This window comes from Piliocolobus tephrosceles, chromosome 20 (genome assembly GCF_002776525.5).
Source record: "Piliocolobus tephrosceles isolate RC106 chromosome 20, ASM277652v3, whole genome shotgun sequence".
Classification (NCBI taxonomy): Eukaryota; Metazoa; Chordata; class Mammalia; order Primates; family Cercopithecidae; genus Piliocolobus; species Piliocolobus tephrosceles.
In genome coordinates, this window is record NC_045453.1 from 43,270,032 (window position 1) to 43,289,517 (window position 19,486).

General features: G+C 42.8%; 1 protein-coding gene across 1 annotated transcript; it reads left to right on the plus strand.

Annotated features, from left to right (window-relative positions):
• The first annotated feature begins 870 nt into the window (after window positions 1–870).
• Window positions 871–9,864, plus strand: LOC111546494. Its single transcript, XM_026456127.1, has 3 exons — window positions 871–1,002; window positions 2,471–3,235; window positions 9,744–9,864. The coding sequence occupies exons 1-3, from the start codon at window positions 887–889 to the stop codon at window positions 9,862–9,864; spliced, it is 1,002 nt and encodes a 333-aa protein (XP_026311912.1). The 5' UTR covers window positions 871–886.
• Window positions 9,865–19,486: the final 9,622 nt, after the last annotated feature.

Below are 19,486 nucleotides of genomic sequence, written 5' to 3' on the forward strand. Positions count from 1 at the left end.
TTTCCCAAAAACTAGTATCTTCTATAACCACAATACAGTGATCTAATCTGAGAAATTCACATTGGTTCACGACTACTAACTAATCTACAGACCACATGAGGCCATATCCATCTGGTTTCAGGTCTCCCTAGTGCCTTGCAGTCTGGGACAGCTCTTCGGTCTTTGTCTATCATTACCTTGACATTTCAATACTGGCCAGTTATTCTCCAAAATGTCCCTTCTTTGAGGACTGCCTGATGCTTTCTCCTGGTTAGGTGGAGGTTATGCCTTCGGGACAAGAATACCACAGAGGTGACCTGTGCTCTTCCCACTGTGCCATAGCAGAGGTTCATGATGTTACGTCCCTTTTCTGCCGATGTTGTCCTTGATCACTTGGTTAAAGTGGCTCCTTCAGGCTTCTGTATTGTGGAGTTGCTGTTTTTCCCTCTGTGATTAGCATCTTTGGGGGAGGTGCCTCGAGACCTTGCAAATGGCCTGTTTTGCATCATCCTCTGGCCCACTTCTGTTGCATCCATCCATGGCCCACCCCTGCAGCAATCAGTGTGATGTAGGCCTAGCAGTCATTTTCTATGCTTCTTACTCCCTTGAGGTTTAATAACTGGAATTCTGCTCTAAGGAAAAGCACCCTCTTCTCTCCCATTTCTTTATTTGTTCAATCATTTATTTATCTCAGCATGAATTTGTGGGTATTTGTTTATTCTGCAGGTCATCATCTATTATTATCATTGTTTATTTTCTTGCTAAATTGTCTCAGATTTGGCCATAGGGAGCTTCATCAAGTTGGAGCCTGGATCCTTTCCTACACCAAACTGCTCTTATGTGTAAGCAAAGCTCCATTATATGGAGTTGCTGGAAACTTTGTCCTTTCTGGGAATGATGCAGAAGAATGAAAAAGGCTTCAATGTACATTTGCAAAGATGGATGTGCTGGTGTTATCAATGTCGAGCAGTTAAACAAAGCCCTGTGTCTTCCAAAACCATGTTCTTGTCATGAGGTCACCAGGTATGGACAGCATCAGCACAGTGATTTTCAAATGAGGAGGGCAGGAGTTCCCCAGCAAGTTCACTATAAGCAGCCAACAGAGAACTGAGCCCCACCACTGCCCATATCTCGTTTTCCTCAAGGACAGCGTTGTCCCCTCTAAATTACTCAGGCAGGTCCCCAATGGGGCTTTCATTCTCCTGCCACAGCGTGTCAGAGGGGAACACAGTTCCACAGCTCATACATAAGAAATCCAAAACATGCCAGGACTCGAGGGAGCACTTCCCCAATGACATTGTTTAGAATTGTCCTCCAATAGAAATAATAAAAGTAGACACAATGTCTAGTCAGTTTTATTATTTAAATTCTCAACAGGTACTGCTGCCTTGTTATCTGCACCGTGGCAGGCTGCTTCTCCTACCTTGACTGCCACACCATCGGCGTCTTGAAAACACGCCGCCTCTAAGTGGACACAATCTTTTCTCTGCCCTGTTGAGATTCTTTCCCCTTCGGTTGCCACTCAGACCCCAGAATCTGGTCCTGGCAGATTTGTAGCTTTTCGTTTCTGAATTCTTCAAATGCTTTAAAGGAATATGAGAGGCGTAGAGATCTGCTCCCTAAAAAATACGAATAAATTAAAATTTAAAAATAAAAAATTGCAAAATCATTTTATTAAATATGCTGCTTTTAGCTTCAAGTAACAACCACTACCATAAAAATTAATAATGGTTCAATTCGGTGGTCCCAGAGTGGGGTCCCCAGGCCAGTGGCATCAACTCCACCTAGGGATTCTTTAGAAATGCACATTCTCAGGCCCCACACCAGATCTGCTGAATCAAAAACTCTGGGGATAGGACCCTGCTGTATTCATCAGGATTCTCCAAAGAAAAAAGAACCAACATGACATAGAGAGAGAGAGATAAAAGGAGTTATTATAGGAACTGGGTCACATGATTTTGGAGGTCAAGAAGTCCCACATGCAAAGGAAGGACACAGCCAGGGGGTGTAATTCATTCCAGGTCCGAAGGCCTGGACTGGAGGACGATGGGGGTTGGTGTAAGTCCTAAAGACCAGGAGCCAGATGTCCAAAGGCAGGAGAAAATCCACATCTCAAGCCTGGTAGAAAGGGTGAGTTCCACCTTCCCTGACTTTTTATCCTATTAAGACCCTCAGTAGATGGGATGATGCCTCCCACATTGGGGAGGGCCATCTGCCTTACTCAGTTCACCAATTCAAATGTGGTTCCCTCCTTCTAGAAATGCTTCCACAGACACTCTCTGAAATAATGTTTTACCCCTGGTCTGGGGATCCCATGGCCCAGTCAAGTTGACACATAAAGTGAACCATCATGCCAGCAATCGGGGTTATAACAGGCCCTCCAAGGTCTGAAAATTGGGTTTTTCAGTGGCTTGGAGAGGTCAGCCAAGATCTCTATGCTGTGTCCACTGTTGCATTCTACCATCCTCAGTGTGTTGCCTTTGGTCCCCAGCTTGTCACTTCACATCTGCTGGGCTGCCATGGCTCCTTCCATCACATCCTCACAAGACAGCATCCCAAGCCAAACGGACAAAAAAGGCCTCTCCTTGGACCTATCGCTTACCAGAAAGAAAAGGTACCAAGGCCTCCACTGGTCTCATTGGCAAGGACTGAATCACATGGCCATCAAGATTCACACCCCTGGGCAGGGCTCCCCATCCCTTGGACAGAATTGGAGTTGGGGTAACAGGGAAGAAAAGGGTGTTACACAGCAACAAATGCCCACCACAGGTACCCACAGCCTCTTGCCTTGCTCCTCGGAAGGCCACAAGGAGAAACCCCATCATTTTAGAGAGCTTTGGTGTCATTACATTTCAATAATCAAAGGTCATTTCCCCTTTTGCCAGCCTCCTCACTGGCAACAAAATGTGCCTGGGGGCTTTCTTTCTGAACGTTTACAGATCCATCTCCCACCTGCCAACCCAGCACCTGGGCAGTTGTATTCGCTCACAGGTGTCGGGCTGGCAGATGGGTCTAACAGAATGGGGAATGGGATTAAGAAGTGTCACCCAGCCCCATCCCCTGAATGGAAACAAATCTATGTTACCAAGTTTACCCTTGCCCTGGGGCCTCAGACAAGGTGCCTGCACCTGGTTGTCAGATGCAGTGAGGGGAGAAGGAAAGGACTTTCACCTTTTACTGTATGTATTCTGCTTTTGTGTGTAATGAGCATGCACTTACTCTGTGGTTTTTTAGTTGAATACAATTTTTCCAACATGCTATTCTTAAAAGTTTTAAGCACATTTTGCAAAGTTGAAAGATTTCTACAGGGAACACTCAAATATTCATCAATATCTTATCGTTGCATTATATTGCACTTGTTTGAATCTCTCCATCTTATTTTTATCTTATTTTTATGTTTCGAAGTAAATTAAAGGTATCAGTAGTCCCCAAACACTTGAGCATGCAAAGCATTTACTACAGTTCGATATTTGTTTAGTTTTTAATATAAAATTTACACACAAAGCAATGCACAAATCTTAAGTGTACACTTGCTGAGAGTGGACCAACGCACACACCTGAATATAACACATTTTAGTACTAAGTATCTGAATGCCATGTGGCCCACAGCCCCCAGTTGCCTTGAGCATGGAGCCGTCTGCAGTGTGTGGAGAAGCATGAACAAGCAGGAGGTGGGGTTTCTTCTTCACTCATCAGGTGGAAGGCTGCTTCCTGGCAGCATGAGGCTGTCACCATGAGTCCCTGGAGGAAGGCCTGAAAGTGTCTCTATCAAAGACCCAAAGACCAGAGGCATAAACCAGGATCTCCACATGGAGAAGACATCATACCTTCTGCGCCTCGACAAAGATGGGAAATCAACTTTTACGAACACCTCTGAAGGCTAAAATCTTTGTTCTGTGGGCCATCTGGTTTCCAGTAGGACCATCACCCACTTCCCTGGCCCCTGCTGAGTCCAGCCACATTTTTAACTATGCTGGGGCCTGGCCTGGGTCCCAGAAATACTCACAGGATTGATGGTTTAGTTGCGGGTTGGTAAGTACCAATCCTGCCCAACATAATAAGCTGGAGCCTGCATGGGATACAGAGAAGGGCAGATACATGATCCCTGCTCCCAGAAACTGAGAACATGGGCAAGAGAAGATGCATACAAGTTTAAAAATCCAACTATGAGAAGAGATGATACTAACTGCTTAGGGAAGAAGACAGTGAGGTAGCATGTCAGGATCCCCATTCTGCACACTCAACAGCCAGCAGCCTCCTGTCTGAAACTTACATCATTTCCTGGAATCTTTTTTGTCTACCCCCAGACAGAGAACCTGAGATATGAATTCAAAGTAGTTTATTTGTGAGATGAAGTTGGGGGAATGCAGAAGTGAGATGGAGAAGGGAAACCAGCCAATGGAGGGTGTGTACTCAAGAAGTTACCCTGGACCACTGGAGTTTAATCTTGCAGGAAAACTCTAGGAAACTCATGTAAGACAAGTTAACCCCACTCCCATGAGGGACAGAGGGGCTGGGACTTATCCACCCACTCCATCAGCCACTGCTCCCAGGACATTAATTCCAGCATGCAGAGATGGGAAACAAGGCAGGTGTCAATGGCCAGAGAAAGCCCTGGGGCAAGTGCAGCCAGCTGGGAGCCAGGCTGTAGGCACCACTGTGTTGGGGGCAGGGTATGGGTGGTGCATCAGTAATGCCTGCCATACCCAAGGATCACCAAAATCTGCTTTGGCATGGCATTTCTCTGGCCCCATTACATCAGAAAATAAATGGACTCAAATAGCATATAGCAGGAAGACACAAAAGACTACACACCATTTGCTTCCATTTATATGAAGTTCTAGAAGAAGCAAACTAATCCATAATGATAGAAGGCAGAAGGCAGATTCATGGTTGCCTGGGACGGAGGGTTGGGGGATTTTCAGGGACTTTCTAGAATAATGGGAATGTCCTGTAGCTTGACCGCAGTGACAGCAGCAACAGGAAACCTGTTCAGAGGCAGTGGCGAACAATTTTTTTATATTTGATATGGCTTCAGGGAATGGCATGTTATTACTGTGGGTGAGGTTTTTATCAAAGTAGAATTTCACCTCTTACTCTGCTGATGCAAAGACGGTGATAGGTCAAATTACAGGTCTTAATCCATCACACCTGTAGTAGAATTATTCATCCATAACCTTTCCATGGCTTCACGGTGAGTGGAGCAAAATTCCCCACCCTTGTGAAGGTGGCTGTGTCCATGGGGTTTGCTTTGGCCAGCGGGATGTTATCGGACGTGATGTGAGCAGAGGCTTGAAATGTCCTTGTGCAGTGGGGCTTTCATGCTGTGTTTCTGCCATGGCCATGACAAGATCATGCCATAGGGAGCTGCTGGTCCAGGGAGGATGAGACACGTGTGGAGCTGACCTAAATCAGCCAAGCAGGAAATTACCGTGTAGACCCATGAGAATAAATTCTGCTCATTTTAATCCTCTGAGTTTTTAAGTGGTTTGTTACTCAGCGTTACTGTGGCCCTAACTGACTGTGGTAAGGTCCAAACAAAGTAATAGCTGGGCTTGCAAACCAGTTCTTATGGGCAAAGTCTCCGGTACTTCGACAAATCTTACTGAAGTTACAGCCTGCAGTCTTTCCACAGCGCAGACAAACAGACACATTCAGTGCTAGGGCTGGCTGAGATGATGACATAACGTTCCGTACCTGAGTCAGGCTCCACACACTCAGTTGCTTTTGTCTACACACTTGCTACTTAAAATGTTTGTGGACCAGCATCAGTGGCATCCCTGAGAGCTCGTTAGAAATATGGAATCTCAGACCCCACCCAGACCTGCTTAATTGGTGTCCACATTTTAACAGGATGCCCAATGACTCCTCTGCTCATTAAAATGTGGGCTATACTGAACTACAACACGAAGATAGAGAGATTAGATAGAGATAGATGATAGATATAGACAGTTACAGGTCATATAGATATAGATAAATATGATCATCCACATACCTGTTGCATTCTCACTGGTTTGAAAATAAAAACTATCTCATAATTTGTCTTTAGGTTAAAGTTTACAACACACACACACACACGGGAAAACCGTGGTTCAAACTAAGAAGAAATATTTAAACATTTTCAAGTAAAAATGTTTTCTTTTCTTCACTTGCTTTTTTATTAATAGACTTTATTCTTTAGAGCAGTTTTAGGTTTATAGAACATTTGAGAAGTACAGAAAGCTCTGAAACACTTCATCTCCCTGCTCCCCTGCTTAGTTTGCCCTGTTTTTAATATCTTGCCTCAGTGTGGTACATTTGTTACAACTGATGAGCCCATATTGATACACTATTTTTAATTAAGGTCCACAGTTCACATTAAGGTTCACACTTAGTGAGGTGCATTACATGGGCTTTGCCAAATGCATGTCATGTATCCACCACTCCAGTATCATACAGAGCAGCTTCACTGCCCTACAAATCCTCCGAGCTCTGTCTATTCGTCCTTCCCTCCTCCCTAACCTCTGGCAATCACTTATCTTTTCACCGTCTAAAGATTTGCCCTTTTCAGGATGTCATATAGTGGAATCATACAGGATGTGGCGTTTTCAGATTGACTTCTTTCACTTAGCGATATGCATTTAAGGTTTCTCCATGTCTTCTCATATCTTGATAGCTCATTTCTTTTCATTGCTAAATAATACATATGGCTACAACACAGTTTATCTATTCACCTACCGAAGAACATCTTTGTAACTTCCAACTTTTGTCAGCTATTTAAAAAGTTGCTATAAACACTTGTGTGCAAAATTTTGTGTGGACAGCTTATGCTGTTTTATAGGTTTTTTAAAATATTGAAGTATGTAACAACTGAGCCAATTATTGATATTATTATTGTTGTTGTTAACATTTACTGAGCAATAACAATCCTCCAAGCACTGTAGTAAAGTCCTTTAAACCTCATAATATTCTGGGATAGTTACTAAAGTTGTTCTCACCTTAGAAATGAGGAAATTGAGAGGCTGGGTAGCTTGTCCATAGCTAATTACTTTGAACCCAAGAGTTTATGGGTTTTGACATTTCAAAACCATAATTTTTGTTTCACCTGATCCTTCTGGAATAATGTTTGTTGTTGAATTGTTATTACGTATTAAGACATAAAATATATCTTTAAAGAAAGAGGTTTCCACCCCCTTCGTGAGTGTCTCTCTTACAGGTAGGTATTTCTATAATTAGAGGAATCCAAAGCAAATGGCCAAGAAGCACATGGAAAGGTGCTCAACATCATTAGTCATTAGGGAAATCTGAGTTAAAACTATAATAAAATTCCTCTTCATACCCACTAAAATGGCTAAAATTGGAAAAACTGGCAATGTCAGATGTTGGTGAGGAGATGGAGCAACTGGAACTCTGTGCTCTTTTAGTAAGAGTGCAAAATGATGCTGCTTCTGAAGCTGACGGCGTGGCATTGTTACATAATTAAATATGGACTTACCATACAATCTGTTGTTTCCACTCTTAGTTATTTATGCAAGAGAAATATGTATGTCTACAGAAAGACATATAATGAGTGTTCTCAGCAGCATTACTCATTAAAGCAAAACATTGGGGATGATCCAAATCTTTTTTTTTTTTTTTTTTTTTTGAGACAGGGTCTCACTCTGTCACTCAGGCTGGAGTGCAGTGGCACAATCTGGGGCTCACTGCAACCTCCACCTCCCAGGTTCAAGCAATTCTCCTGCCTCAGACTCCCCAGTTGCTGGGATTACAGATGCATGCCACCACACCCAGCTAGTTTTTTGTATTTTTAGTAAAGACAGGGTTTTACCATGTTGGCCAGGCTGGTCTCAAACTCCTGACCTCAGGTGATCCACCCACCTCAGCCTCCCAAAGTGCTGGGATTACAGGTGTGAGCTGCCACACCCAGCCCCAAATCTTCGGTTCTTCGTCTTCCGTTCTTCAACAGGAAATTGTATCAACAAATTGTGGTGTAATCATGGAATAGAATACTACATGGCAATAAACAGGAATGAGCAATTGATTCACTCAACGACAGGGGTGAATCTCAGATATATATGCTGAGTGAGAAAAGCCAGATTCTCCAACACACTATATGATTCCATTTAAGACAGTCTAAAAATGGCAAATTACAGAAACAAAAATAAGTGACCTGTGGTTTGCAGGCATTGGGGGTAGACAGTGATTTTATTTGCAAAGGGGCACAGAGTTTCGTTGGAATTTTTTTAAGCGGACGTGGTGATGGGACTTTACTCTGTCCTGATTGTGGCAGTGGTTACACAACTGTTTTACGTTTGTCAAAACTCAGAATTGCACTGGAAAGATTTAATTAAATATGTAAAGTATACCTCGATAAACCTGACTTGAAAAGCAAAAAGATGTGTGGGCAGATTTGCATTGCTACTGGTCTGAGCTCTTTCTAAAGCAGAGGTCACAGCCAAATCTAGAATACTGGATTTTTATTTTTTTAATCAGTTTCTATATTAGTACCAATTGCTATTATTGCATTATGATGCATAAATGTTAGCTTTTTAGTTCCTTCTTATATCGGTTAACTCTTGCTACATTATGAAGCGAAACAAACCACCACAAAATTTCAGCAGCATGTAACATTCACTGTTTATTTCTCACAGGTCTGTCGGAAATACAGACCTGGGCTGAGACTGACTAGGCGGCTCTTCTAGGACACATGTGTCACTCGTCTATTCTCTGGGACAGCCAGGTGTGTTCTTCCCATGATGATGACAGCAGCATAAGAGCAGCAGCGGAAACACACATGACCTCTTAAGGCCCAGCACTGGTTCACAGCCATTTTGCCCATGCACCAATGGCAAAAGCAAAGCTCAGAGCCAGGCTTAAAGTCAAAGATTTGGGACACACTCTGTGTCCACGATGAAGCCATAACTAGGTGACAGGCAGCAAGGGGAACAAAACTGGGACTGAAAATGCAATCTGCCATAGCTACTGGCATGTAAAAAGGGAGAGACGTCAAATTTTAAGATCCAGATTTCTGGCTTTTCTTACACTGGAAGGATGTGCACCTTTATCTGGTAACAATTAGCCAGCTTTGAAAATAAAGTTGCTGCTTGCTTCAGGCAGGCAGGGGTTCCCACTCCAATAGCTCCTAGTCATAACCTGCCTGACCCCTGGTGACCCCTTTCCAAAAGTCAGGTATACAGAGGAAATGTTCCAGAATTCCCGATAGCTTTTCTTCACTACATTCCACCAGAAATCCCACAAGAATTCGGACAATATGCAGTTTGCCTTCATATGCATTCATCTAACAAATCTTTACTAAGCACCTACTGTGTGGAAAGCACTGGGCTGGGAATACACACAAAAACAAAAGGTGGCTGGGCACTGTGGCTCACGTAATCCCAACACTTGGGAGGCTGAGACGGAAGGACCACTTGAACCCAGGAGTTCAAGACCAGCTTGGACAACATAATGAGGCCCTGTCTATACAGAAAAAAATTGTTTTAATTAGTTGGGATGGTGTCTTACTCCTGTAGTCCCCACTACTGGAGAGGCTGAAGTGGGAGGATTGCTTGAGCCTGGGCGGTCAAGGTTACAGTGAGCAATGATGGCCACACTGCACTCCGGCGTGGGCAACAGACCAAGACTCTGTCTTTAAAAAAAAAAAAAAAAAGAAGAAGAAGTAGGCAACAACTATTGGCAAACGATCATGTGCCTGCAGGAGTCTTTCAGTACAACCCAGATGGCTTCACACTCCCCTTTTGAACACTCCTTGAGCTTCCTGCCTCTAGGTTTTTTGCATCCTGTCCTCTATCTTTACCCAAACTGTGTCCTTCCTTCAAACCTCAGTTAATGCCATCAGTCTTTATCAAGCCCTTCTACCACCAGGCAGCAGAATCCACAAGAACATAGACCTGGATACACTTAGACTACGAGGGTCAGACACAAGCTAAACTGGGAACAAATGCAGCCCAAGTCAAGCATATGGCAGCCTCAGAAAACATTTTACCAAGACTTTGAGATCTGCAGGAACATCCAACGAACAGCATCTTTCTTCCCTACTTGAATTTCAAAGAAATCAAGGCAATAAGACCAAAAAAAAAAAAATGGCAGATGGAAACCAAAATTTTGCCTTTATCCCTGACAGAAGCATTGTTGAAAGAAAAGACTCAACATGAGGGCCCAATGGGCCTGCAACTAAACCCCACAATACAAGGCAGAGTGCCCACCCACCCATCAGTCACCCTCCTTGGGAGGCCTCTGAACATAAGGCTGGTAGTGAAGGGTCCAATCAGGGAAAGTTCCAGACATGGAGGAGCTTAGTTTATACTCCCTAGATTCATCATCCAAAAAGGTCACCCCATCTGAGTAAGCTTGGAGAGAAACTGGAGGAAAATCCTTTGAGGAAACCAGAAAGCAGAGACAGGTCATCCCCTCCAGTAAATCATAGCTATAGTGGGGTGGACTTGGGAGGATAAATACAAGGGAACCTTGTCCAGTGATACCTGGGCATTTCCTGATTTTGCCCAAAATTCCTTTTCTGTGCCTTGGTTTCTTCTTTTCTCCCCTCAGCTTTTGCTGGGGCTTTCACAACTCAAGCTGGGGGTTTCCTCAGGGGCCATCACTCCCTCCCACAGCCTCACTCTGCCCTGGCAGAATGGAAACTCCCTCTGTAAAATAAAAACTCCACTTTAATGGCTAGCTCTGTGACCTGTAAACTAAGAGAACATTCAATGGTGTAGGTTTCAAAACAGGCTAGCTTGAGTTTTATATAATAAACTAGGGAACAATAATATTTTTCCTGGGAGGTCCAGAGTGAGAATCTGTCATAAGCAACTGGTCAGCAGAAACTAGAAGTTTAGGCAGAAAACAATCTGTAAATAAAAAATGTGAACACAAGCATTGAAACCAACACTGCTGGATAGAATTTCCTGAGGTAACAAAAGTGTTCTGTATCTGTGCTGGCCAAAGCAGTGGCCACTAGCTGTATGTGGCTACTGAGCACTTCACACATGGCTGGTGCAAATGATAAATGGAATTCTTAATTTTATTTAATTATAATTAACTTAAATTTAGTCATATATGATTTCCCATCAGAACTGTAGGAAACAACCCCAACATGGTCATAAACTACTGTAAGGAAGTTGCACAGGAATCTGGTGGATATAGTCTTTAGTCTTTAATCACTTAATTACACCAAACATAGAAAAACCCATTTCTAAAACCCCCAACAACTATTACACATGTGAAACAGAAACCAGCTCCCATTAGTGGGATGTGATCCATGTGAGGGCAGTCCCATTTTGGGGCAAGGCAAAAGGCCTAAAGACACACATATATACTTAAAATGGTACTGTTGCACTCATCTTTGAATAGGACACACAAATGCGTAAGTGGGTGATTACTGAGCAACTTCTGAGTTAAACTGTATAGGGTACAACTGCCTATAAAGCCAACATATATAACTCTTACAGTCCTTCCCAAAATGTCCCTAATGCTTAAAAATGTCTTGGTTATGAAATAAGACAAAAATGCTACACAGCAAATCTCCCTGGAACTTAGTGGCTTAAAACAATAAGCATTTATTTAGCTCATAAGTTAATGTGTCAGCAATTTAGGCTGGGTTCAGCTGGGTTATTCTTCTGGTCTCCTCTGGGCCCACTTAAATATGGCAGTTATCTGACTTATCATCAGCTGTGGCAATAGTGGTGCTTGGACCGTGTGACACTCATTCTCCCCAGGCTAACTGAGGCACACTGTCATCATAAAAGCAGAGATATGAGCAAACAATCTCAACTCCCCAGTGCTCTTCAAGCCTTTGCTTGCACCTATTGGCCAAAGAACATCACATGGGAAATCCTAGTGTCATAGTGAGAGGCCACTAGCAGGCTACATGTCAAAAGGTAGGTGTAAAGAGTTGGGACCAATAATGCAATTAATCAACCACACCCACAGGACAGTGTCAAGCCCTGGAAACCTTTATTTCTTTCAAAAAAAAAAAAATCACTGAACTGTACCAAACTCAAGTGCGAATATATTTTTTAAATCCCAGTAATTCATTTGAGACTTTTAAACACGTAGAACAAAGATCATGCCCTCCCTTCCTTCCCAGATGGCATGGCTGCAGGAATCTGGCCCATATAAAAGCACTCCTATTTTAGGACAAAACTAAACAAAGGCCCAAAGACATATGAATATCTAAAATTGAGAAAGTTTGTTTATCTTTGAATATATCACAGGGATCCTCAACTGGCAAGATTTTTTTTTAATTAGGTAAAATGTACAAGTTGTATCTTCCCATAAATTAATGAAACTGATTTTGAACAAACAAAATTGACACACAGATACCTTTTCTTTTTTTTCTCTTGTCTTATTTTTATTTTTATTTTTTAGCTTTTTCTTTTTTTATTATTATTATTATACTTTAAGTTCTAGGTACATGTGCACAACGTGCAGGTTTGTTACATATGTATACATGTGCCATGTTGGTGTGCTGCACCTGTGAACTGTCATTTACATTAGGTACATCTCCTAATGCTATCCCTACCCCTCCCCCCACCCCACAACAAGCCCCAGGACACACAGATACATTTTCTAAGTGATGCACTTTTCCAATTATTACTCAAAACATTTTTTAGAATATAACCATATAATTGATTTTATAATTGCTGTCAGAAACAAAGGCACATTCTTTTACTGTCCCAGAACATTCAGGATGCTTTCAATTGCAAGTGCCAAAAGCAGCCACAACTCAAATGGTTCAAGCAATTAAGGGAATTATTTTTTCCCATAAAAGAAGTCTTGAGGTAGGGCTAGAGTGGCTGACCTTCTGGTATGACAAGTATTGAGGGGTTTCCCAGGACACAGGATCAATGTTAAAACTGGCAAAATGCCAATAGACTGATCACTTCAATGGATGACAGGACCCTCTATGGCTGAAAGACTCTAAATTCTTAGCTCTCAGCTGTGACAGGACAGAGAACAGACATGTCCCACCTGCAGCCATCCCCATCCCCTTATTGTTACCAGATCTTATCAAAGCTGACTTCAAGAGGACAAAAGGCCAAAAGACTTCTCTTCATCTGACCGCTGATGCCCTCCTTTTGGTTTTATAGCTCCAACCTGACAGCCACTCTGGGCTACAAAGAGCCCCTTCTTGACAGATGACTGCTGGCTGCAGGCTAGATCAGACTGGTCTCCAGAGATTACACAGATCGTGAACTTGTGCCCTATGTTTCACCTTTTTGCATTTATGGTCTAATTATAATGCATCTAAATGTTAAATCTTCACCCCAAAGTGAACATAGGTCTTCCACTTTCAGATATTCCTCATACGTAAGCCCAGTGCATGTGTCTAACAAGTTTCCTCCACGAATTTTCATAGGCTTCTCCTGTATGCTACAGAATACGTATATCCTACCTCTCCACCTAGCATAAATACCTACCTTTTCTCCTTAAAAGTATGCTTTATGGCCTCAGGTAGAGGCCTGCTTCCTGCCTGCAAGTTGTAACCTCTTAGAAGTAAAGTTATATTTTGTTTATTTTGATTCTTTTCAGTCGACACATGCAAACAGGAATGAGTTGGCTACTTCAGGGTTGGTTCCTTGCACATCTCAGTGAGTCTTCAAAAAGCCCAGATCCGTCCTTCCTTCTTGCGGCATGTCATCCAAAGCCAGTGTCTGCCAGAAAGGCAAGGCAGCAGCAGTACTTTTGGGAAACATCCAGAATAACATTAAAAAAATCCTTTTTCCCCACACGTTTCTCTTTATCCGGAGGGCCTGTTTTCCACAAGTTCTTCAGTGATTTCTCCTCCGTCTCATTGGCTAGGATTGGCTTTCATGACTCTTAGAAGGATTGGCCATGGTTCCTCAAGGGTCAACTTGAAAGCTGAACCCTGCCAGCTTTTCCTGAATCTCCTGACTATGGTGGAGGAGTGTAGATCCTGGAACCAAACTGAGATGAAAGGCAGGAAAAGAGATAAATCAACAGTAAACGCTGCACATCCTCTGTCTGGTAAATGTGCATCACTGATTGTATCCATTCTGGATTCAACCAGAGAGACGGAAGCATTAAGAATGACATAGAATATGGACTTTGCTATAGGGATTTGAGCTTCTACATTTGCGGGAAGGAGCGAGTTGCACACTTAGGGACAGCTGTTGCTTCCGTGTCTGGTGGGGGACCTGACAGTGGCAGCACAGCCTGGCCCTGAAGTGGAAGAAGCCGAAGGTGGAGTTCTGAGAGCTGAATCTGCCACAGGCACGCGGGCCGCCAGGGAGTTCGGAAAGTTAGAGGGGCTCCATGCCCACAAGGTGAGCCAGCAGAAGGGGACAATTCCCTGCGCTGCGACAGTACCTAACCTCGGGCACCCACCTTTCAAGCCTACAAGACGACAACGCTGCATCACCTCCGCCTCACAAAGCACGCATCAGGTCACGTGGCTTGTGCTAACCCCGGAAACCCACAGGCAAGGGAATTCTGGGAAACGTAGTTCCGGCTTAGCTAGGTTGCCATAGTACAAAGCCACATTACCACGCTAAGTGTGGCTTTGATTTTTAGAAACAACCGCATCCTGCTAAGTCTAGGGAATACAGTGGCTGAATGGGGTGAGCGCTGACCTTTAGCTATTCTGGAGGAATATGTCACTTTCACTTATTTTCTTTCATGTTTTCCCACCCAGTGCTATGGACTCTGATCGCCCCACCAGAGCAAACCCAGAAGGACAACTCGTCAAGCCTTTCAATCACTCCCACTAACCTGTAGTGTGGACACATTATTGTGAGGCCTACTAAGGATGTACTGCTGATGACCTTTTGAAGGACAGTCAGATGCAGTTAATCCTAAGAGCTTGGTTAGCCCCCTACAACTTACTGAACACAGTAAATCAAAAGCTCTGTGCCCATGAGACAAATACGATAAATTTCCTCTGCAGTTTTGAAATATTTATCAATGCTAAACAAGGTAGGGGGGTGTGGGGAGCATGAAAACAAAAAGACAAGGTCTGACAGACACATGAAAGAGACGTCTGTTTCAGAGGCTTAGTTCAAGTGGCTACTGTATTTAGGCTATTTAAAAGTGGTTACTATATTTATATACACATCAGAGAAGTCCAAATTTTTAAGGTAAAGATCAGTTTGCAAAGATCTTGTCAAATTATTAGTTTTAAAATGAGGACCCTTATAACAACACGGGTGCTCGAAAGTCTTTTGCTAATGAAAGAAGCTGAACACAAAAGATTACACTGTGTACAATTTCATTTATATGAAGTTCTAAAACAGGCAAAACTAATCTATGGTGGGAAAAAATCAGAATAGTGTTCATCTTGGGGGTTGGGGGTAGACTTAACTGGGAAGGGGCCTAAGGACACCTTCAGGGATAATGATTGTACACATTTGTCAAAATTCACCATAGGGGTGAAGAGTACTGATGCCTGCCACTTATTTGAAAAGCATCAAAAAATAAGATGGATGGATGGATGTATAAGCGTAGATAGACATATACAAAAAACAAATACAGCAGAATATTAATTGCAGAATCTACGTGGTGAGTATATAGTTCAGCCCAGGACTGAGTCATAGATAGATGGATGTTACAGACAGATAGTCATAGATAGATACCGAAATACTGATTAGGGAAGAGACAGTAAAGAAGTCATGGGAAAAGGATACAAAAAGAGAGAGAAAAGTGGCCAGGTGCAGTGGCTCACGCTTGTAATCCCAGCACTTTGGGAGGCCAAGGTGGGCAGACCACAAGCTCAGGAGATCAATGCCATCCTGGCTATCACGGTGAAATCCCGTCTCTACTTAAAAAAAACACACACAAAAATTAGCCTGGCATGGTGGCAGGTGCCTGTGGTCCCAGCTACTCGGGAGGCTGAGGCAGAGAATGGTGTGAACCCGGGAGGCAGAGCTTGCAGTGAGCTGAGATCGCGCCACTGCACTCCAGCCCGGGCAACAGAGTGAGACTCCGTCTCAAAAGAAAAAAAAAGAGAGAAAAGTTACTGTTAATTAATAGGAAGATATCAACAGACAGTCCAGACATTCAGAATATTTAATGTGATTCACTCTAATCTTTAAATTATATGATATACAATCAACCTGTTGAGGTCCATTTCTCTTATAGTTACCAGGTGCTTGCTATGTGACTACCCTAAGCCAAGCACTTTTGCAAGCATTGTCCACAGCATGCTAAGAATCCTCCTCTACTTACTCTACTCTTAATAGCCCTGTATTTGTCCATTATAACATAACGTGCTGCATAACAGACCACCACAAAACTCAGAGGCTCACAATAATAAACAATTATTTCTTGCTTACATGTGTTCAGAGTGGCTGTGGTTGGCCCACATAGGCTGGGCTCAGCTCGTCCATCCTCCTCGGACCCACAGACTCCCTGGGGAATGTTCTTCTCATGGTGATGACTGCAACACAAGAGGGCAAGACATCGTACACAAGCACATTTCAAGACTTTGCTCACATCATCTCTACTAAAATTCCATTATCAAAGCCAGGAACACAACTGATCCAAATAAGCACAGGGCTCCATATATCCAGATCTAAAAATGGAGGGTTCGCCTCAAGCTCCTTATTTATCTCTGCAAGACATTCTGGGGCTGTCAGCTAGCGACATGAGCTAGAATTCTCTTCCTGAAACTACTGTCTTCTTGGATGGGCTCTCCACATCTTCCACCATGAAGCAGAAACAATTCTTGTGTGTGTAAGTAGACCAATTCAAGTGGACTATTTTGTTTTGCCTCTGAAGGAGGCTGAAAGCTTCCCCCAAGGTAGAATCCCAAGGGAACAATTACAAACATCTGGCCAAGAGAAGGAATACAGACCACTTATTCTTCTGCTTTAGGAGAAGTCAATTAGAGTTTCCATTTCCTCAGTTAAATGTCGCCTTTTCACAACATCCTGGAGGGAGAGTTGGCAGCCCTGTCATTAGGGGGGGAAATTCTTTCAGGGAAAGGCTCATTGTCTGAAAAGATACAGAAGTGTCCAGAGATGAGAGGACGCTCTCCGGCTGTCTGAGTTTCCCAGAGCTCTTGGTTTCTATTTTGAGCTGAACATTCGGCTTCCCTGGTATCCTCGAGTGAGCTTTTTCAGCTCAGCCTCCCTGCATCGCTTTTCTACCATTTGCAAAAAAAAAAAGGATAATAAGACTTGCTGCTGGGTAATGCATATAAAATGCTCTAAGGAGCTCAGAGGAAAGGTAGGCTTCTCAAGGGGAAAGCTGTCAGCATGTTTTATCCTGATCTCCAGATATTTTCAGTGTCTGGTACCATTCATTAGAGCATCTGGTCCTTTCTCAGTGAAGTTAGACGAAAGCCAAAATAAATGGAGCAGAGAGGATCCCTTCTCCTGCCTCTGCTGCAAAGGAGATATGTCAAGTTGAGTGATGAACAATTACTCTTCTTCACTTGCTAACACTTTGTACCATATTTTCAAATTAAGGAGCACATTGTTGGTGCACCCAAAAGGTTAAACACTCCCACTTCTTTGCTGTAGTCACTAATTGGTGCTTTATCACAATTTCTGTGGAGGGAACATCTTGTCTGCAGAATCCTTCCTCCACAGAGCTGGATGAGACTTTGAGAGCATCTCAAGTTTCTAAAGTTAGATCATAAATCACCTTTCTGCTTGTAAGGAGGTATTGCACCTAAAAAGACCCTGTCTGTTATTAATAATTGTCTGCAACTTATTTTGAACTGCATCAGAAAATAAGATGGATTGATGCATTTTTTTAAATTCTTTTAAAAAATTATTTGGAAAATCCTTCCCTTTTCAATTATAGTGGGACCTATTTTTTCTCTCTCTCTCTCTCTCTCTCTCTCTCTCGGTATTTTACTTATCTATAGAACAAGAACTTCTGCCCTTTTCAAAATATTGGGAGACAAGGAGGTGGGCACGTGGAATTTTCATAATGCTGCCAGTGGGAGTGCCACACGGTTCCACTTTGGAAAACAGTTTTTAGTGTCTAAAATTTCTAAGCATCTTTTATGAATATATCTCTGTAAGTGGAGCCTCTGGGTTCTAAAGGATAGTTCTAGGAATATGCCTAACAGAAATACCTGCATATTTTCACAAAAGACACATAGAAGAATGTTTTAATCAGTCAAATCTAGAAATTAGACCCGGTTTCTAGATGTATTCACAGAGCACTCCACTCTACTGTTGATGCAGTTTACCCATCAACTGTAGAATGGGTAAATTGCAATGTATTCACAGAGTGAAATACTATACAGGAACGAGAATTAACAGTTCACATCTACACACAACATGGGTGAACCTCACCATCATCATTTTGAGCAAAAGAAGTCAGACACAAAAAGAACCCACACAGCTTCTAGGGGGCTGGTAATGCCCCGTTGTTGATCCGGGTTCTGGTTACCCAAGTGTCCTCCATTTGTGAAAATGTGCTAAGTTGTCTGCTCTTGTTGAGTGCTCTCCTCTGTGTCCATCTTTTGCTTCAACAAGAAGTTAACACAATATGCCTATGGAAAAATTGCCCCAAAAGTCAAAATAGAAAGTATTTGGGAAACACTTCCATCTTATTTTTCATTCTTTCACTCCTCTCTCCTCCCCTGGAAAGGGCAGGGCTGTAGCTGACTGGTGATGAGGTGGGAGAAGGAGCCATACTCACACACAGCCTGGTGGCCCCTTTTCTACCTGTTCCTGAGCCCTTCCCTGATCCCTCTGTCTTGACTGTCATAACCTGGAAGGTGAGAAGCAACAACTTTCCTTTTGTCTGGCCAGGGCAGTGGACCTGCTCTGGAGACCCAGGCTCTTCTCCCATGGAGCATCCCAAGTCTGCCCTTATGGGAAGAAGCAGGAGACCTGTCTGGCTGTACCCCAAGCTGCATTCTCTGGACCAATGCTGTCAGCAATAGAGGTATCATTTTGATGTTTAATTCCCATTGATTGTATCTATTTCTCAACTGATTCTAAAGATGGAAGGCAAAGAAGTACAATTAATTGTCACCCCTTAAACCTCAAAAACTTCTTGCTTAGCAGTTAAGAAATGCAGGCAAGAGTAAATGTATTGCTTTTATTTTATGGAACATTAAGACCAAAGGTTGTGAGCTCCTACAGCTGGGGATTTAGGGGATGATGACTGCTTCCTTCGAACAAGACCAACGGAATAAATAGAAAAGCAAAATTAATTAATCTCCTTTCTATAATATTTCCCTGTACTAACTAATGAAGCTGTTTTTATTTATCTATTTTAATTTGTATTTGTATAAATTTATGGGATATAAGTGTAATTTTGTTACATGCGTAGACTGCATAGTGGTGAAGTCAGGGTTGTCAGTGTACCCATCACTCAAGTATCATACATTGTACCCACCGAGTAATCTCTAATGTTATGGGTCCCCCCTTAGGTGGGGATTTAGAGTGATATGATGTAATGTCAGAGGTTATCTCTGTGCTGAGTTAGACATCACAGTCACCAATTGCTATAGAAGGGGAAAATAGAGCAAATCCTTCCATGAAGAAATAAAATTCAGCTCTTCTCCATCTCTTCAATTTGGGCC